Raw genomic sequence first — 15495 nt, forward strand, 5'->3', positions numbered from 1 at the left:
AGGGCTGGGCCATGCTGGTGAAGCCAGTAACCTGAAACTCAATCTAGGTCTTCCACTGGGTGGCAGAGACCAGGTATTCAGTCATTACCTGCTGCTTCCAGGGGTGTGCTTTAGAAGGAGGCTGGCTCTGAAGTCCAGTAGCTGGGATTCAAATCAGGCGTTCCCATATGAGATGCAGGCATCCCAAGTGGTTACTTAATTAAGCATTGCATGTTTATGAAGTTATTTTTTTAATTTATAAGGGAACACATTTCATTCAGATTCTTCCATCAGAGTGGACTGACAACTGATTTGTTTGCTTTTACTCTATTGTCATTGTGTATTTTCCCAAATTTTAGAGAATGACATTTAGGAACCAAGATCTGGTGCAGTGTGCACATTGCTTTGTGTCACTGCTGTCAAGGGGCAGGGGCTATCTCATGTGTACATGTGTGATGTACACATTTGTGTCTGTGTTTCTGTATCTGTGTATATGCCCATGAGTTCATATGAAATGCTGCAGTTTGAATTCAACACCACAAGAATGCTGCTATATTTTCCTTATTTGTAATACTGTGTTTTGATACCTTATTCCATTATCCTTAATATGTTTACTTGGCAATTTCCCAAGACTTGCTAATGGTGCACATGTCATTTTTCCTTACATATGCCCTCACCCTCTCTGCTCTTTGTATAGCTGCTGTCCATTCAGAAGTTTTCAGTGTAAAATAATGTTGATGTCAGAACAGTGACCTCTGCATTGTCTTTGCGTCCTGGTTAGACTGGACACCCTGTGAGCTGTGGTTCTCCCTCTTAGCTCCTGCCACTGCGTGGACACTTCCTCTCCTCCCTCCTTCGATTCCCCAGGCTGCCCCTGCCTCCTCTCCTCACTGTTTGCATTTGAGGTTTCCCTTCACTGTGTCTGAAGAGAAAGCGTCCTAGGTCATTGCTCAGGCTCACACAGCAGAGCATGCCGGGGCGGGGCCAGCGTTCAGACTCGGAGGTCAGCCCAGAGCACAAGCTTTTCCACCTGTAACCGTGTGAACATGCAGGATAACCAAAAAAATCGCATTCAGGGCATCCAGACTGGGTTTTCAGAGATGGAAAACCAGGCTTTGGTAGATAAATCATTTAACACTTCTGATTATGACCTCAAGGAGTCAAATTTAGAGAGGTTGAGTGTCATGTCGGCACTGAAAATGTTTCAGGTTTCGGAGCATTTTGGATTAGGGATACTCACCTGGTAAGGTGTATGCGAATACTAAAGCTCTGAAAAACTCAGAAATCTGAAATACTTCTGGCCCCTTGCCTGCCACACAAAGGACACTTGATGTGTATGTTAGTTAATGACATGAAGTATGCGGGGACCCCCAGCCCGGCTGACTCCAAACCTGCACTCTCAGGTCCTGTAGTTTCCTATTTGTTTGAAAGGCAGAGTGACACAGGGAGACAGAGAGAGAGAGAGAGAGATCTTCCACCTGTCGGTTCATTCCCCGAATGGCCGCAACCACTGGGTGGGCCAGACTGAGGCTAGGATCCTGTAACTACCTGGGTCTCCCATGTGGATGGCAGGGGTGCAGACATTGTCTTCCCAAGATAACACACACAAAAACTTCAAATACTAGGAGTGCTAGATACAGAGTATGTAAACACTTAAAGGAAATGCCACATTTATCTCTCTCTCGTAAGCAAAGTTTACAGAGGAGCAGTCCTGTGTCGGGCGTCCCAGTCACCAGGCCCGCCCCCCCCCCCCCCCCCCCCGAGCAGTGCTGAGCTGGGCGTCCCAGTCACCAGGGTCCCCCGGGAGCAGTGCTGAGCTGGGCGTCCCAGTCACTAGGGACCCCCGGGAGCAGTGCTGAGTTGGGTGTCCCCATCACCAGGGACCCCCGGGAGCAGTGCTGAGCTGGGCGTCCCAGTTACCAGGGTCCCACTTTGCTGTTCTCAACTGCAGCTCTGCCTTCTTTAAGGCAGCAGGGATTCCATCCAGATTTCAGCCTGGAAGGGACAGGAAGTGGGTAAAAGCCACGTGCTTTCTCTCTTTAAAAGCATTTATAAGATTCATGGAACATTTTTCTTTTCTTTAAAAAATTTTTTATTTATATAAGGTGAACAAATTTTATATATTTATTATATAAAGATTTAGGAGCATAATGATACTTTCCCCTACATTTCCTTTTCATTTATTAGACTAAAGAGAAAAAATACAACAGACCTGAACTTTACAGGTGAATTCTTCAGTGTTGCCAAGGACAGAGAAAGATGAGGTGTGTCCTTTCAATCATCGTATGAGACTATATACTGAAACCAGGTGAAAAGTAAAAGTCATAGGTCAGTGTTACCTGCAAACATGCATTTATTTATTTATTTATTTTAAAGATTTATTTATTTATTTGAAAGAGTTAACACAGAGAGGGAGAGACAGAGAGAGAGAGGGGTCCTCCATCTGCTGGTTCACTCCCCAATTGGCCACAATGGCTAGAGCTGGACCAATTTGAAGCCAGGAGTCAGGAGCTTCTTCTAGGTTTCCCATGTGAGTGCAGGGGCCTGAGGCCTTGGACCATCTTCTGCTGCTTTCCCAGGCCATAGTAGAGAGCTGGATCGGAAGTGGGACAACCAGGATTCAAAGTGGCACCCATATGGGATGCTGGCACTGCGGGCAGTGGCTTTACCTGCTACGCCACAGCGTCAGCCCCATGCAATACATTAAAATGAAATAATAACAAATATAATTTAGGAAACTTAAAAAATAGACATATTCAAGTTTATGGAACACAAGTATTGGTTTATGTTAATATACAAGTATTTTGCCACTTAGCATATGGAAGAAGAGAAAACATGTAATCATCTTGATGTAGAAAAAGCAGTTGATAAAATCCCAAACGTCAGTATTCTAGAGAAAAGTTCTTAGGAAGTTAACCCTTTAAGTGCCAGGTTTTTAATTCTCAAATATTTCAGTGAAAGTGACACGGGAGCATTAAACTAGATTAAAGCTTACATGTCCTTTATTATCATTAAGAATGAAAACATACATTGTCCTTTAAATATGACACTGGGACAATATGGTCTTTTATTTAAAGATTTATTTATTTATTCGAAAGTCAGAGTTACACAGAGAGAGGAGGAGAAGCAGAGAGAGAGAGAGAGAGGTCTTCCATCCGCTGGTTCACTCCCCATTTGGCTGCAGTGGCTGGAGCTGTGCTGATCCAAAGCCAGGAGCCAGGAGCTGCTTCTGGGTCTCCCATGCAGGTGCAGGGAGTGCTTTCCGCTGCTTGCCCAGGCACAGCAGAGAGCTGGATTGGAGGTGGAGCTGTTGGTTCACAAACTGGTGCCCATATGGGATGCCAGCACTGCAGGCGGCGGCTTTACCTGCTATGTCACAGTGCTGGCCCCACCATATAGTATTTTACAGGTGTGTGTGTGCGTGTGCGTGTGTGTGTATAAATGCCATCCTGTGAATAAGGCATTGGGCAAATATGATAGCCTCTCGCACATTACACTATGTACATAAAAGTTACTTTCATGACCTGTTCAGTTACTTCCATTGGAAAGGAACAAAGCAAAGGGCAAAATCTGTACAAAAGTGGTTACCTCAGATTTTTGACAGTGTATTGTCTGTTTTGTGCAACATGATGCGTTTTGATGTTGTTGTTCTGGCCATTTGAGAAGAGTGACTTCTCATCTTAAATTTGATACGAACTCGGACAGTAGTAGGTCCAAGAATATTATGTGTTCTTCCTCCTGATGGTTTCTCATTGCATCATTTTTGGATAAGCTAAGTAGATGTGTTTTTTTTTTTTTTTGAAATCCAACAAATTTGTGAGATATTTCTTATCTTCATTCACTAATTTGTGAATAATTTGTGATATACTTATTGATTATTTGAATAAACAAAGGCCAGTACCATTTTTTTTTGCCTCTAGTAAGAGCAGAATGTGTGGAAACCAACCAGCCATGCTTCTACACCACTACTGATGTTACAGGCATCTGATACCTTTGGCTGAGGCACACTGGCCTGCCTCTTTGTTTTATCATCTTTGAACTTTGTCAAATGGATATACTGTATCATAGATCATTCCAATAATGACACATTTATTGTATAACCATCTCTGGTGTGTTTTTTGTATTTTTTTGTCTATTTTTTAAATCAGTGTTGATTTCAGAGGTCACTTTTTCAGTTCTTTCATGGTGCCTGTAGGTTGGAATCCAGTATTTCAAAGGTCTACCAACAAGTCATAACCAAAGAGTGCTGTCAAAAACAACTAACCAAAACAAAACAAAACAAGACAAAACAAAGAACAGTGGCTGCGGATTCTCTACCACTTCAACCTTACTTCCCAACACAGAGGCCACAACTTGTGGACAGATGGCCATAATAACAGCACATTAGTGTTTGTCAGGCAGCAGTTACTATACAACATAAACTGTCCCAATGTCTTATTTATTGGACAGCTGTTTTAGAACATTGATAATTTGAAATACAATGTATTCCTTGAAAAAAATGGCAACTCAGTTATTCTATTATAGATTAATTATGTACATAATCTTCAGTTGAACAAATTAGTAAAAAGTAACTTTTGCAGTACAGTTTATGCCATTTTCGCAGTTAATTAAAAATATTTTCAAGTGTTCTGTTTACTTCTTTTTTGAAATAATAGAATGTTAAAAACATTTTTTTCAGGGTTAAAACAAGTGGTGAATGTATTGTCAGTTTCAGTTAACTATGTGGATCCTCTGGGTAGGTTGGTAGGACGTGACAGGTAGACTGAAAGTTCCTTAGCGTGACAGAGGACAGAAAAGAGGACTGCAGCAGGCACTGGAGGTCAAGGCAGAATGCTGGGGATGTTCCTGCCAAACTCAGGGGCAATAGAGGATTCTCATACTCATTACCACGTCTAGAAACAATGTGTGAGATTTGGGAGGAATAAGGGAACCTTTGTTACTAAGGTGTAATGATGTTTACCTTTGAACAAATTGTTAGACTGAGTCAAATAAGTCTGCAAGCTTCCTGGATATCAGATGGATTTATCCATCTCTATCTATCTATCTATCTAGTTATCTAGTTCATTTCTACATTTGAGGGACAAATAAAAACTATATTGAAACAAGGCCTCTTAAAGCATCCCTTCTCTCCCCCCACCTCTTTTTTTTTTTTTTTTAAAGATTTTATTACTTTATTTATTTGGAAGACAGACTTACAGAGAGAGAGAGGTAGAAAAAGAGAGATCTTGCATCTTCTGGTTCGTTCCTCAAATGGCCAGAGCTGAGTCAATCTGAAGCTAGGAGCCAGGAGTTTCTTCTAGGTCTCCTGTGGGTTCAGGGTCTCATGGACTTGGGCCATCCTCCACTGCTTTCCCAGGCATATTTACAGGCTGCTGGATCAGAGGTGGAACAGCTGGGACTTGAACTGGCACCTATATGGGATGCTGGCACACCAGCCCAAAAGCATCCCTTGTCTTGATGTGGAGTCAAATTTATTTAAAAGAGTATTTTTTTCTGGGGCCCTCATTGTGGCACAGCAGGTTAAAGCACTGACCCGAAATGCCAGCATCCCATATGGGCACCAGTTCTAGTCCTGGTTGCTCTGCTTCCTATCCAGCTCTCTGCTATGGCCTGGGATAGCAGTAGAAGATGAACCAAGTCTTTGGGCCCCTGCATCCATGTGGGAGACCCAAAAGAAGCTCCTGGCTCCTGGCTTCGGATTGAAGCAGCTCCAGACATTGAGGCCATTTGGGGAGTGAACCAGTGGATGGAACACCTCTCTCTGTCTCTACCTCTCTCTGTTACTCTGTTTTTCAAATAAACAAAATAAATCTTTTAAAAAAAAGTATTTTTCTGTAAGTCATTTTCTCTAGAATTGCTTGAATGTTAAGTTTTCATTGCTATTTTGCTATGCAGTTTCTTGTTAGTGATTAAAACACTGTGGACATCTTGCTGTTTCTTACAGTCGACATTCTTTAAAATAAACCTAAGTAATTTCCTTGTCATACCCTCTTACTTTACACTTTGATAGACATAAATAGCACACTCTCTAAAAGTTGACTTTCCAGTCAGTCTTTTTTGGTAAAGATTTATTTTATTTATTTGAAAGAGTTAGAGAGAGAGCTAGAGACAGAGAGGTCTCCCCTCCACTGGCTCACTCTCCAAATGGCTGCAGCAGTCTGAGCTGAGCTGATCTGAAGCCAGGAGCTTCTTCTGGGTTTCCTACATGGGTGCAGGGGCCCAAGCCCTTGGGCTATCTTCTCCTGCTTTCCCAGGCACATCAGCAGGGAGCTGGATCAGAAATGGAGCAGCCAGTACTTGAACCAGCGCCCATTTGGGATGTTGGCGCTGTAGGCTGAGACTTTAACCCACTGCACCACAGCGCTGGCCCCTCCAGTCAGTTTTCATAAATAAATTGTTTTTGTTTAATAATCATGAATCCCTTTGTATATGGTACATCCATTGCACCTGCTGAGCTCCCTTTTAATTTATTCAAAAGTACTGTCCTTCACCTGCCCACTGGGGACTAACAGGACAGAAGAGAGAGGTCTAGGACCTGGGAACTGTGCAGATGTGTGTGGGGAGCACAGGACCTCTAGGAAGACGCTGGCCGTCAGCCACAGCTAGAAGCACTAGGTAGCAGGTACTGACTGTGTGTGCATCCCCGCGGGCTGGCAGGCAGGTGATGATGGGGTAGGAAATGGGTGGCAGGAATGAGGTCTGGGTTGGAAGTCAGCATCAGCGAACTGGTGTCTTGGGTTGAAGAGGACCAGTAGCCTCTCCTGGCCCAGGTGTCGGAGACCCTGAAGTACTGCTGATCAGAGGACCAAGGTACACCCAGTGTATTGCAAGGCTTAGTTAAGGGCAGCAGAGGTCCATTTGCCGAATTGAGATTTATGGTTTAAAGTGGCAGAGTGGCTTACGTGATTGCTAAACCACTCAGTTTCAGGACTCTTTGCAGTTCTCTGATGAGGAACAGGACGGATCCATGTTCCAAGGTTGAGTTTGGAGCTGGTGATCATGGCTTTCATTGGGGACTAGAGCACCGTGATGCAGGAAGCCAGGCAGCTTGCCTCTGCCCTCTGCCCTCATGGGTCTCTCTGTTCTCCAAAGGCTGTGAGAACCTACAGTTTTACAATTTTTATGTTTTCAATTTGGATTTTTATAACGTAACTTAGAGTATGAGATAAGTACATGGGATTTTGATACACCTTTCACCAATTGTTAACACCTTGCCATTTCTGCTTTATCTTTACTAATTTTATTTTGTTGTATCTACTTTAATCCTTTTTTTTTAAACTATATTACAAATTTTTTTTACCTCCTCTGTTTTTGCCTTCTGTGTGTTGGCCATCTTTTCTTTGTCATTCTTTCCTGAACCAGTGAGGAATGAATTGCAGACCATGGTATGATCATGCAAGTGAGGGAAGGTATCTGGTGGACCGTGTAGGCCGGCAGAGGCCCCCGTGGCTTCTCCAGCAGTGGCCCCTGTGGCTTCTCCAGCAGTGGCCCCTGTGGTAGTTTCCCCAGTGACCGTGGGTTGCAGGTCGCTATCGTGGCATATCCTTCACCTTTCTTCATTTTCATGTGTCTCTTTTTTGGCTTTTAATGATAATTGACCTTTTTGAAGAATTAAAGCCAGTTTTGTGGAATGTTCTTTCTTCAGTATTCCCTCATGATTAGATTTAGGCTATGTCATTTTTTGGCAAGGAATACAGAGGGATTTCATAGTGTTAAGTGGAATTAATACATTAGTTTATCTTGGTTTAAAAAGTCCTGAAGGGGCCAGCACTGTGGCGTAGGAAGCCAGCCTTCATCTTGGCGCCGGCATCCCATGTGGGCACTGGTTCGAGTCCTGGCTGCTCTTCTGCTTCAGCTCCTGGGATGCACCGGGAGGGACGTGGAGTACAGCCCACGTGGGAGACCAGGAAGAAGCACCTCACTCCTGGCTTCGGATCAGTCCAGCTGCAGACGCCGAGGCCATTTTGGGAGTGAACTAGCAGGTGAAAGATATTTCTGTCTGTCTCTCCCTCTCTAACTCTCCCTCCCAAATAAATAATATATAAATAAAAATACTCTAAAACCTGTGGTATATGCTTTATTAAAAAAAGTACTGAAACCATGCATAATTTTTTTATAATATGCTTTTCCATAGACTTTTTGAAGACCTTCTGTATACATGGATTTCAAAAATTTTTTTAAAAGATTTATTTATTTGAGAGGCAGAGTTACAGACAGAGAAAGGGAGAGAGAGAGAGAGAGAGAGAGATATCCAACATCTGCTGGTTCACTCCCCCAAATGGCTGCAGTGGCCAGAGCTGTGCCGATGTGAAGCCAGGAGCCAGGAGCTTCTTCAGGTCTCCCACATGGGTGCAGGGCCCAAGCACTTGGCCATCCTCACTGCCCTCCCACACACATCAGCAGGGAGCTGGACCGGACGTGGAGTTGTTGGGACTCAAGCCAGCACCATAATGGGTGCTGGCACCTCAAGGGGAGCTTAACCTACTACACCATAGCGTTGGGCCCTCAAAAAATTTTTTTATAAAGATTTATGTGAAAGAGTTACAGAGAGAGAGAGAGAGAGAGAGAAAGAGAGGGAGGGAGGGAGGGAGGGAGGGAGGGGTGTTCCATCTGCTGGTTCACTCCCCAAATGGCTACAATGGCCCGAGCTGAGCCAGTCTGACGTCAGGAGCCAGAATCTTCTTCTGAGTCTCCCACACAGGTGCAAGAGCTCAAAGACTTGGGCCATCCTCTGTTGCTTTCCTAGGCACATTAGCAGAGAGCTGGATTGGAAGTGGAGTAGCCAGTACTTGAACCAGTACCCATATGGGATGCCGGCACTGCAGGAGGTGGCTTTACCTGCTACACCACAGCACCGACTCCTCCCTCCCTTCATGTAGTCAGGTAGTGTTTATAGCCTAGTTAGACAGGTGGTATTACGCAGACAGGTGTAATGAGAGGAAGGCAGAATGGTCCTGGGTTGCTGAGTTGCTCCAGGGCAGGAGGTGTCTTCACAAAGGAGCTGATAGGAATTGTGGTAGGGCAGGTGAATTCTCTACCAGGGAGAGAGCGATGGAGAGGAGGACAAGGGGGAGGCCCCTGGGGAGCTACTGCAGAGGAGTGACAGGAGAGAGGAACAGCTACGGAAGTGGTTGGCAGAGGACAGTCGTGAGGTGCCCAGGGCCACAGAGACCATGAAGAAGATGTTGAGGTAGGCCAACATCACTACAGAGCAAAGGTCGTTGGATTTTTGTCACATGCCCTTAGTGTTGCCCGCAGCTTTGAGTGGGACCATAATTATTATTTTTTTAAAAGATTTTATTTATTTATTTATTTGACAGGTAGAGTTACAGTCAGTGAGATAGAGAGAAAGGTCTTCCTTTTCCGTTGGTTCATTCCCCAAATGGCCGCCATGGCCGGAACTATGCCGATCCGAAGCCAGGAACCAGGTGCCTCCTCCTGGTCTCCCATGCAGGTGCAGGCGCCCAAGCACTTGGGCCATCCTCTGCTGCCTTCCCGGGGCACAGCAGAGAGCTGGACAAGCTCCTCTTCCTAGAGGAGCAGCCGGGACTAGAACCCGGTGCCCATATGGGATGCTGGCATCGCAGGTGGAGGATTAACCAAGTGAGCCATGGAGCCAGCCCCGGGACCATAATTATAATCCACATTTCCTGACTTGCTGTTAACGATGACAGTTTTTATACTGTGTTTTGCTGGGTCATGATGAATTTGTGAAATTCTGATTTTATGTTGATTTTTCTAAGTGAAATTGATTGGGTTTCGTTGTGCTGTGTTTTGTTTTTCAGCGTACTGTTTTGAGAGGAAATTTTTGCTGCTCATTTTCATGTTATCTGGCTGCGAGGTTCTGATTCGTTGTTTTTGTTTTTAGAAAGTGTTTTCTCTAGACTGTTCTGTAGTCACAGGAGTTCTGGGGCCACGCTGCCTTACATACACATGGGGGAAAATGTTCCTCTCACACATTGACACGTGACTCATGTGGGTCAATAGAAAGATTTATTTTTAAGTTTCTTTGGCATTTCTTGTATTTTGTAAATGACGTTCTCAGCAGGATAAGAGTGTATGGAATCATGGTCCCAGAATGCAGTTTTTCGCATCATGAACAGCAGTGTTGTGGAAGTGGAGCTGCCTCGGTGTCCACTGCGTGAATCTTGAGGAGGCTTTAGTTTCTTGAAGCTCCATCACATTTCTGCAAAAGAGAGTTGGCACTGCCATTTCCTGCCCTGTCTCGTCCTTTAAAATTTGGAGGAGATTTGTGGTCTTCCTTTCTCTTCTAAATAGTGATTAATATTATGTAGAATCGTCTCTTACTTTGCAAATGGAAACCCAGCTACATAGCCAGAATGGGGGCACCTGGTTTGCCTTACGTTAGTGGCAGAGGCTGGGGAGAGGGTATGAAATGTATTGCTTGGGGTTTTCCTAGACAGTGCCCTGGCCATAGCGTGAGGACTTCACGGTGTTCAGGGTGATGAGCATGGGATGGCCTTGCTTATGTGGCTTTAGGAATCTCTTCTGATTAAACTTTAATGAATTTGGCTTTGTGGGTAATATTCTGAGACTCTGACTTTTGTACCAGGAGATTTCAGTTAAATGAGATTTTTGTGGGTGTCCAGATGTTTGTGAAGTTCTTTGAATTCTTAGTTTAACCCTTCCTGCCTGCTTGTTGTTAGAAGTATGTTCTTCAAGCTAGACCTGACTGCGTATGGTGTTGCTTGAAGAAATTTAATTTATTATTTGGAGGACTTTTAAAGTTTCTAATGTAAGAAAGATGAATCTTTTTTGCATAAACTACAATATTCTTGAGCTCCTGTGCTCCTGGCACCAGACACCGTGCACTCTGCACCCACATCCATGTGACAGTGCCAGGCTTTACCCAGCTTGTTTGTTTTGTTTTTTTCCCAAAAGATTAAAGTTTTTAAAGAGAAATTTGTGGAGTTTCTTCTCTTACAAAGCTACTGCTGGTTTTAAATGTGCTACAGTATTTCTGTTAGTCAGTCTTACCTATAGTTATTCCTGTCTGGCTTTTCATTCTGTTCTCTCTTGGAGATCTTGCTGTTTACTACTACGTTTACTTTAAAAACAAACAAGCAACCAGCAAAACAAAAGGTGCTGCTGCCTCACAGAGCAGGGCACTTCCCGGGGCCTCCCTCCGCGGCTTGCCGGCTTCCCGGTGTTGGCCGTCTCAGATCCCCTGTGCGGGCCCCACTTCCCTGCACACTAGCTTGGTGTGCAGAGAAGCTGCAGTGTGTTGGCTGGGCTTTATTTACGGAAACAGCAGGGTTGAGATTGATTGCGTCGTGGAGAGACGGTGTGTGGATGAGGGAGGGTCACAGCACATGCTCAGTCCTGTCAGTGCGAGGGAAGTTTCTGCGCTCTGCGTGCAGCGCAGGTCACAGCACAGGCTCAGCGAGAGCTCTGAGGTCTCTCAGACTGCACGGGCCTCCATTTTGCGTCCTTAGAGTGGAGAAGCGCAGAGTTTGAGCAGTAGTTAGAGGTTCGGGATCCAGCTAGCCTCAGCCGAGCCTCTGCAGGCATGGATGACCCATTCAGCCCCTGCAGGTAGGCTGTCTGCCTCTGGCTTCACCCACCAGTGATGGGTTTTGCTGCTCTTTCTCACTCTGAAGATGTGTGAATCATTTCATCATGCATGATGCATGCTCCCTAGAGCCTGCAGTTCAGCCCTGCTGGCCATGGAGGTGGTGGTACAAAGCGTAAAGTCAGCTAAGGACGGGGTCCACCCGGAGAGGCATCAAGCAGATGTGCAGTGTGAGCCTTTGGGATGCCGCGTCCCTGTGCTCTTCCCCGTCCCTCCCCTCTTCTCTCGTGCTGTAATTTTAACCTGCGTGGTGCTGGGTGCCTCCTGCAGGATCTGCAGAGCAAGCCTGCAGGCCGCTTGTTACCATGTGGCTGGTGGGAATGCCTGGGCACTGTATGTTTCAGGAACAGTGGTAGGTGGGCAGCTATTGGTTGCTTAGGAGGTGGGTGGAACTTGTTTTGATTGAGAGCCTGTTTGCCAGAGCAGATTATAATTCTCATGATCTTTTTCTGAAGTCTGACATAGGTGAGGTCAGTTGTGGGTTATGCTTACAATATGTCACCTAAAATGGATTTGTTTTTAAGGGGAAAGGTTTTGTCACTTCAGTTTCTGCTGTGTCCATTGCTTCAAAAGAAGGCAAACCTTTCTTTTTGGAACTTATAAAAATTGCTGGCAATTAAAAAAAAACAATGCACTTACATTTGTGTTAGAGATTGAGGGTCTTGGTATTTTGTTGGTTTCTTAAATGTTTGTTTTAGAGCAGGATAACATTTGTTGTATATATGTATTTCATTGTGTGACTTGTGAGTTTTATAGGAAGGCAGCAAAGAGAGTGGAGGCAGTGGGACTGATAAGACCATGTCTTGTGCCTACGGCTTCAGTGGCTGCACACTTAGTCTTATCTGTGTGGGGGAAGTTGTGCTTTTCACGTGTGCTGTTTGCAGTGAGGGATCAGACCGATGGCCCTCAAACTTAGGGAGCCAGTCGGAAAGGACGGATTTAGGACAAGTTAGTTCTGCTCAGTCATATATTGGGTGAAGTTTCTGAGTTACATTAGTTGTTCCTGCTGTTGAAAGGACACTGGGGCTTTGTGCATTTCTGAGGACCGATTCTGAAGGCATCTGGTATGGGAAAACGTGCAACTGAAAACCCTTGTAGGAGACAGAAGGACATACTGTGTGTTGGCAGAGAGAGGGGTTCTCGGTGTGCGCGCTGGTGGTCTGGGGTGGATGTGGAGTTGGGGGTGATCATCATCTGGTGGGGTGCTTTTGGGGAAGAGTCTTTGGGCAGGCTCATGTTGACAAACACATTACTGAAGATGAGTGAATATATGAGCAGAATTGTTACTAAAGGGTTATTACTCCATGCTCAATTGTGGGATTGCAGCTAAGGGGATGAGTTCAGAGGATGGTTTTCAGGTGATTTTCTTACTGCTGCTTTGTGACTGACTGTGGCTGGCGTTCCCGGGGCCATGTTTGTGTGGACACTGGAGCTGGGAGTGGGGGCAGGTGTCTGCTCCTCCCGCACCGCCTCATGTTGTCTCTGGGGTGGGTCTTATTTCACACTTTGGCTCGGCCTTTCTGCTTCTCTTTTTAAATAAAATCATCCTCTAGACTAGAGGAACAGGACACAGCACTGTGGTCCGGCACACACGGGGTCCCTGCAGGACTGGCCACTCCGTGGTGAGCAGAAGCGTGCTGCTTGTGTCAGCACATTGTTGCTTTTTCTCTTCCAGTATCTTTGCCTCCCCTTAGACTTTCTTTACGTTTGACAAGTAAAGTGTGGACACGAAGCTGTCTTCATAGCTGGAGCAGGTTCTTCCTCCTGCTTGGGTGCCCTGGCTGGGCCCAGAACAATCTGTGTCTGTCAATGGTAAGGACTTGCAGTGCTGTGATCTGTGGGGACTCTATTGTTAGGGTCACTTTTTTCTGTTTTTCAAATCCAGTAAAATAGGTCATGAGAGCTATTTCTTGTTGGTATTTAGTCTATATTTTCCCATCTTGGGAAAATATTTTTGGAACCTTATTTGCTGACCAGCCATCTCCTGCTTTAGGGCTTCTGTGCTTGTCGGTAGTCATGCAGGAACAGCACCCAGGAAGTAACTCTTGGTTGGTGAACATGCGGGTTAGTTTCATTTTGGCTCTTCGTTGCCTTGCTGTTATACTTCAGAGTAGCAGGAAGTAGTGGAGAATATGGAAAGTATGTGATTCAAGAAGAACGTACAATTTCACAAACTTCTATGCTTCTTAGCTTTCTGTTCCGTTGCAGCAGGATCTGGAGTCTGCGTCTGGAAGTCGGGCCTTGCGTCCCGGGTGCTCCTGTGTCCGCATAGCTTCAGCAGTCTGCCTTGGTGGAGAGCTGGGCTGTGCTTCGTTGTGTGAATACCTCATCCTTAGCCACCTCATAACATAGCTCTGCTTGTTACCACTTCCGTAATTTGTGCCAAGTGTGTCATGAGTTAGAGAATTCTGATGCATGTAAAACCTGGTGTTACCTTGTCTCGGATTCTCCCGTTCTTTGTTGTGCTGACCCTTTTTCCTTTTCCATTTTCCTCTTTGGTCACTGCCCCACATTGTCCAGCAGAGAGACATCCATTCTAACACCGTGTAACAGATGCCAGCAGGACGATAGGAGATTCTGGATAGCGCTGGAGTGATTTGTGTATCCCCGAATTTTCTGAATAAGTACAGAGGGAGCACTTAGAAATGCCTGTGGGGGTAGTAGTCTTCTGTGTTGTATGCTCTGTATACCTGAGTCTGAAGGAAAGCAGTTAATTCGACCAGGGTAATCAGAGATGACGTCTATCAAAGTTCTTTGCATTGCACTTTCTTTGGGATTCTGTGATTATTTTCCTTGTTGGAGTTCACGCTTTTGGGGTAGGGATTGTGTCTTTTCTTGCAGTCTCAGTTTTCAGTGAAATATCTGGCAGATTGGTCTTGGGCAGAAAAATGTTAAATAAACGGACAACATCTAGGCTAAGAGAAATGGCCAGATTTGAAGCCAGATCGTGTGGTTCAGGTTGTACCTGGTAAATGACACTGGGCAAGTTCCTTCTTTTCTCTGAACATCCGTCTTCTCATGGGTCATATGGAAAAAAATATTTCTTTCTTTCTTTTTTTTTTTGACAGGCAGAGTGGACAGTGAGAGAGAGAGAGAGACAGAGAAAGGTCTTCCTTTTTCCATTGGTTCACCCCTCAATGGCTGCCACAGCCAGCACGCTGTGGCCAGCACACCGCACTGATCTGAAGGCAGGAGCCAGGTGCTTCTTCTGGTCTCCCATGCGGGTGCAGGGCCCAAGCACTTGGGCCATCCTCCACTGTACTCCCGGGCCACAGCAGAGAGCTGGCCTGGAAAAGGAGCAACCGGGACTAGAACCCGGGGTGCCGGCGCCGCAGGCGGAGGATTAGCCTAGTGAGCCGCAGCGCTGGCCGGAAATAAATATTTCTTATAGTTATTGTGAAGATTAGTGAAAACAGTGTGAAAGTGCTTGACACATAATTATTTCATATATAATTGCTATTATATCAAAGACCAAGTCTATCTCAACAGCCTCTATATATATTTTTATGGCCAGCCTATTCAACTAAGACAACGTTAGAAATAATTTTTAAGAATCATGGTAATTGTGGGTTGGTGTTATGGTACAGTGGGTTCAGCCACCACTTTGGATGCCCACATCCCATATTTAAATGACAGTCTAGTAACGATTACTCCATTTCCAATCCACTTCCGGCTTAATGCATCCTGGGAGGCAGATGGTGGCTCAAGTGCCTGGGCCCCTGCCATCCAGGTGGACAACCCAGTTGGAGTACCTGGTTCTTGGTTTCAGCCTGGCCCAACCTTGACTGTTCTGGGCATATGGGAGTGAAGCAGCAAATGGAAGATGTCTGTCTAGCTCTCTTTCTCAGTTGCTCTGCCTTTCAAGTAGATGAAAATAAGTATTTGAAAAATCTAGTGATCAGTATGTTTAGCGGCTATTTACT

At 45.2% G+C, this 15495-nt stretch overlaps 1 protein-coding gene across 7 annotated transcripts in view; it reads left to right on the plus strand.

Moving 5' to 3' along the window:
- RERE (arginine-glutamic acid dipeptide repeats) overlaps positions 1-15495 on the plus strand; it is a 439397-nt gene that overhangs the window by 265413 nt on the left and 158489 nt on the right. Inside the window, exon 1 of one of the 7 annotated variants that reach the window (XM_051858116.3) lies at positions 11270-11535. The exons of the other annotated variants lie outside the window; for them this stretch is intronic. Within the exon in view, the coding sequence (XP_051714076.2) occupies positions 11510-11535 (26 nt within the window). The 5' untranslated portion in view covers positions 11270-11509. Of the gene's footprint in view, positions 1-11269; positions 11536-15495 lie in introns of those variants that run through there. 7 annotated transcript variants of the gene reach the window in all.

This window comes from Oryctolagus cuniculus, chromosome 7, assembly GCF_051225735.1.
Source record: "Oryctolagus cuniculus isolate XC-2025 breed Fujian yellow rabbit chromosome 7, ASM5122573v1, whole genome shotgun sequence".
NCBI classification, from domain to species: domain Eukaryota; kingdom Metazoa; phylum Chordata; class Mammalia; order Lagomorpha; family Leporidae; genus Oryctolagus; species Oryctolagus cuniculus.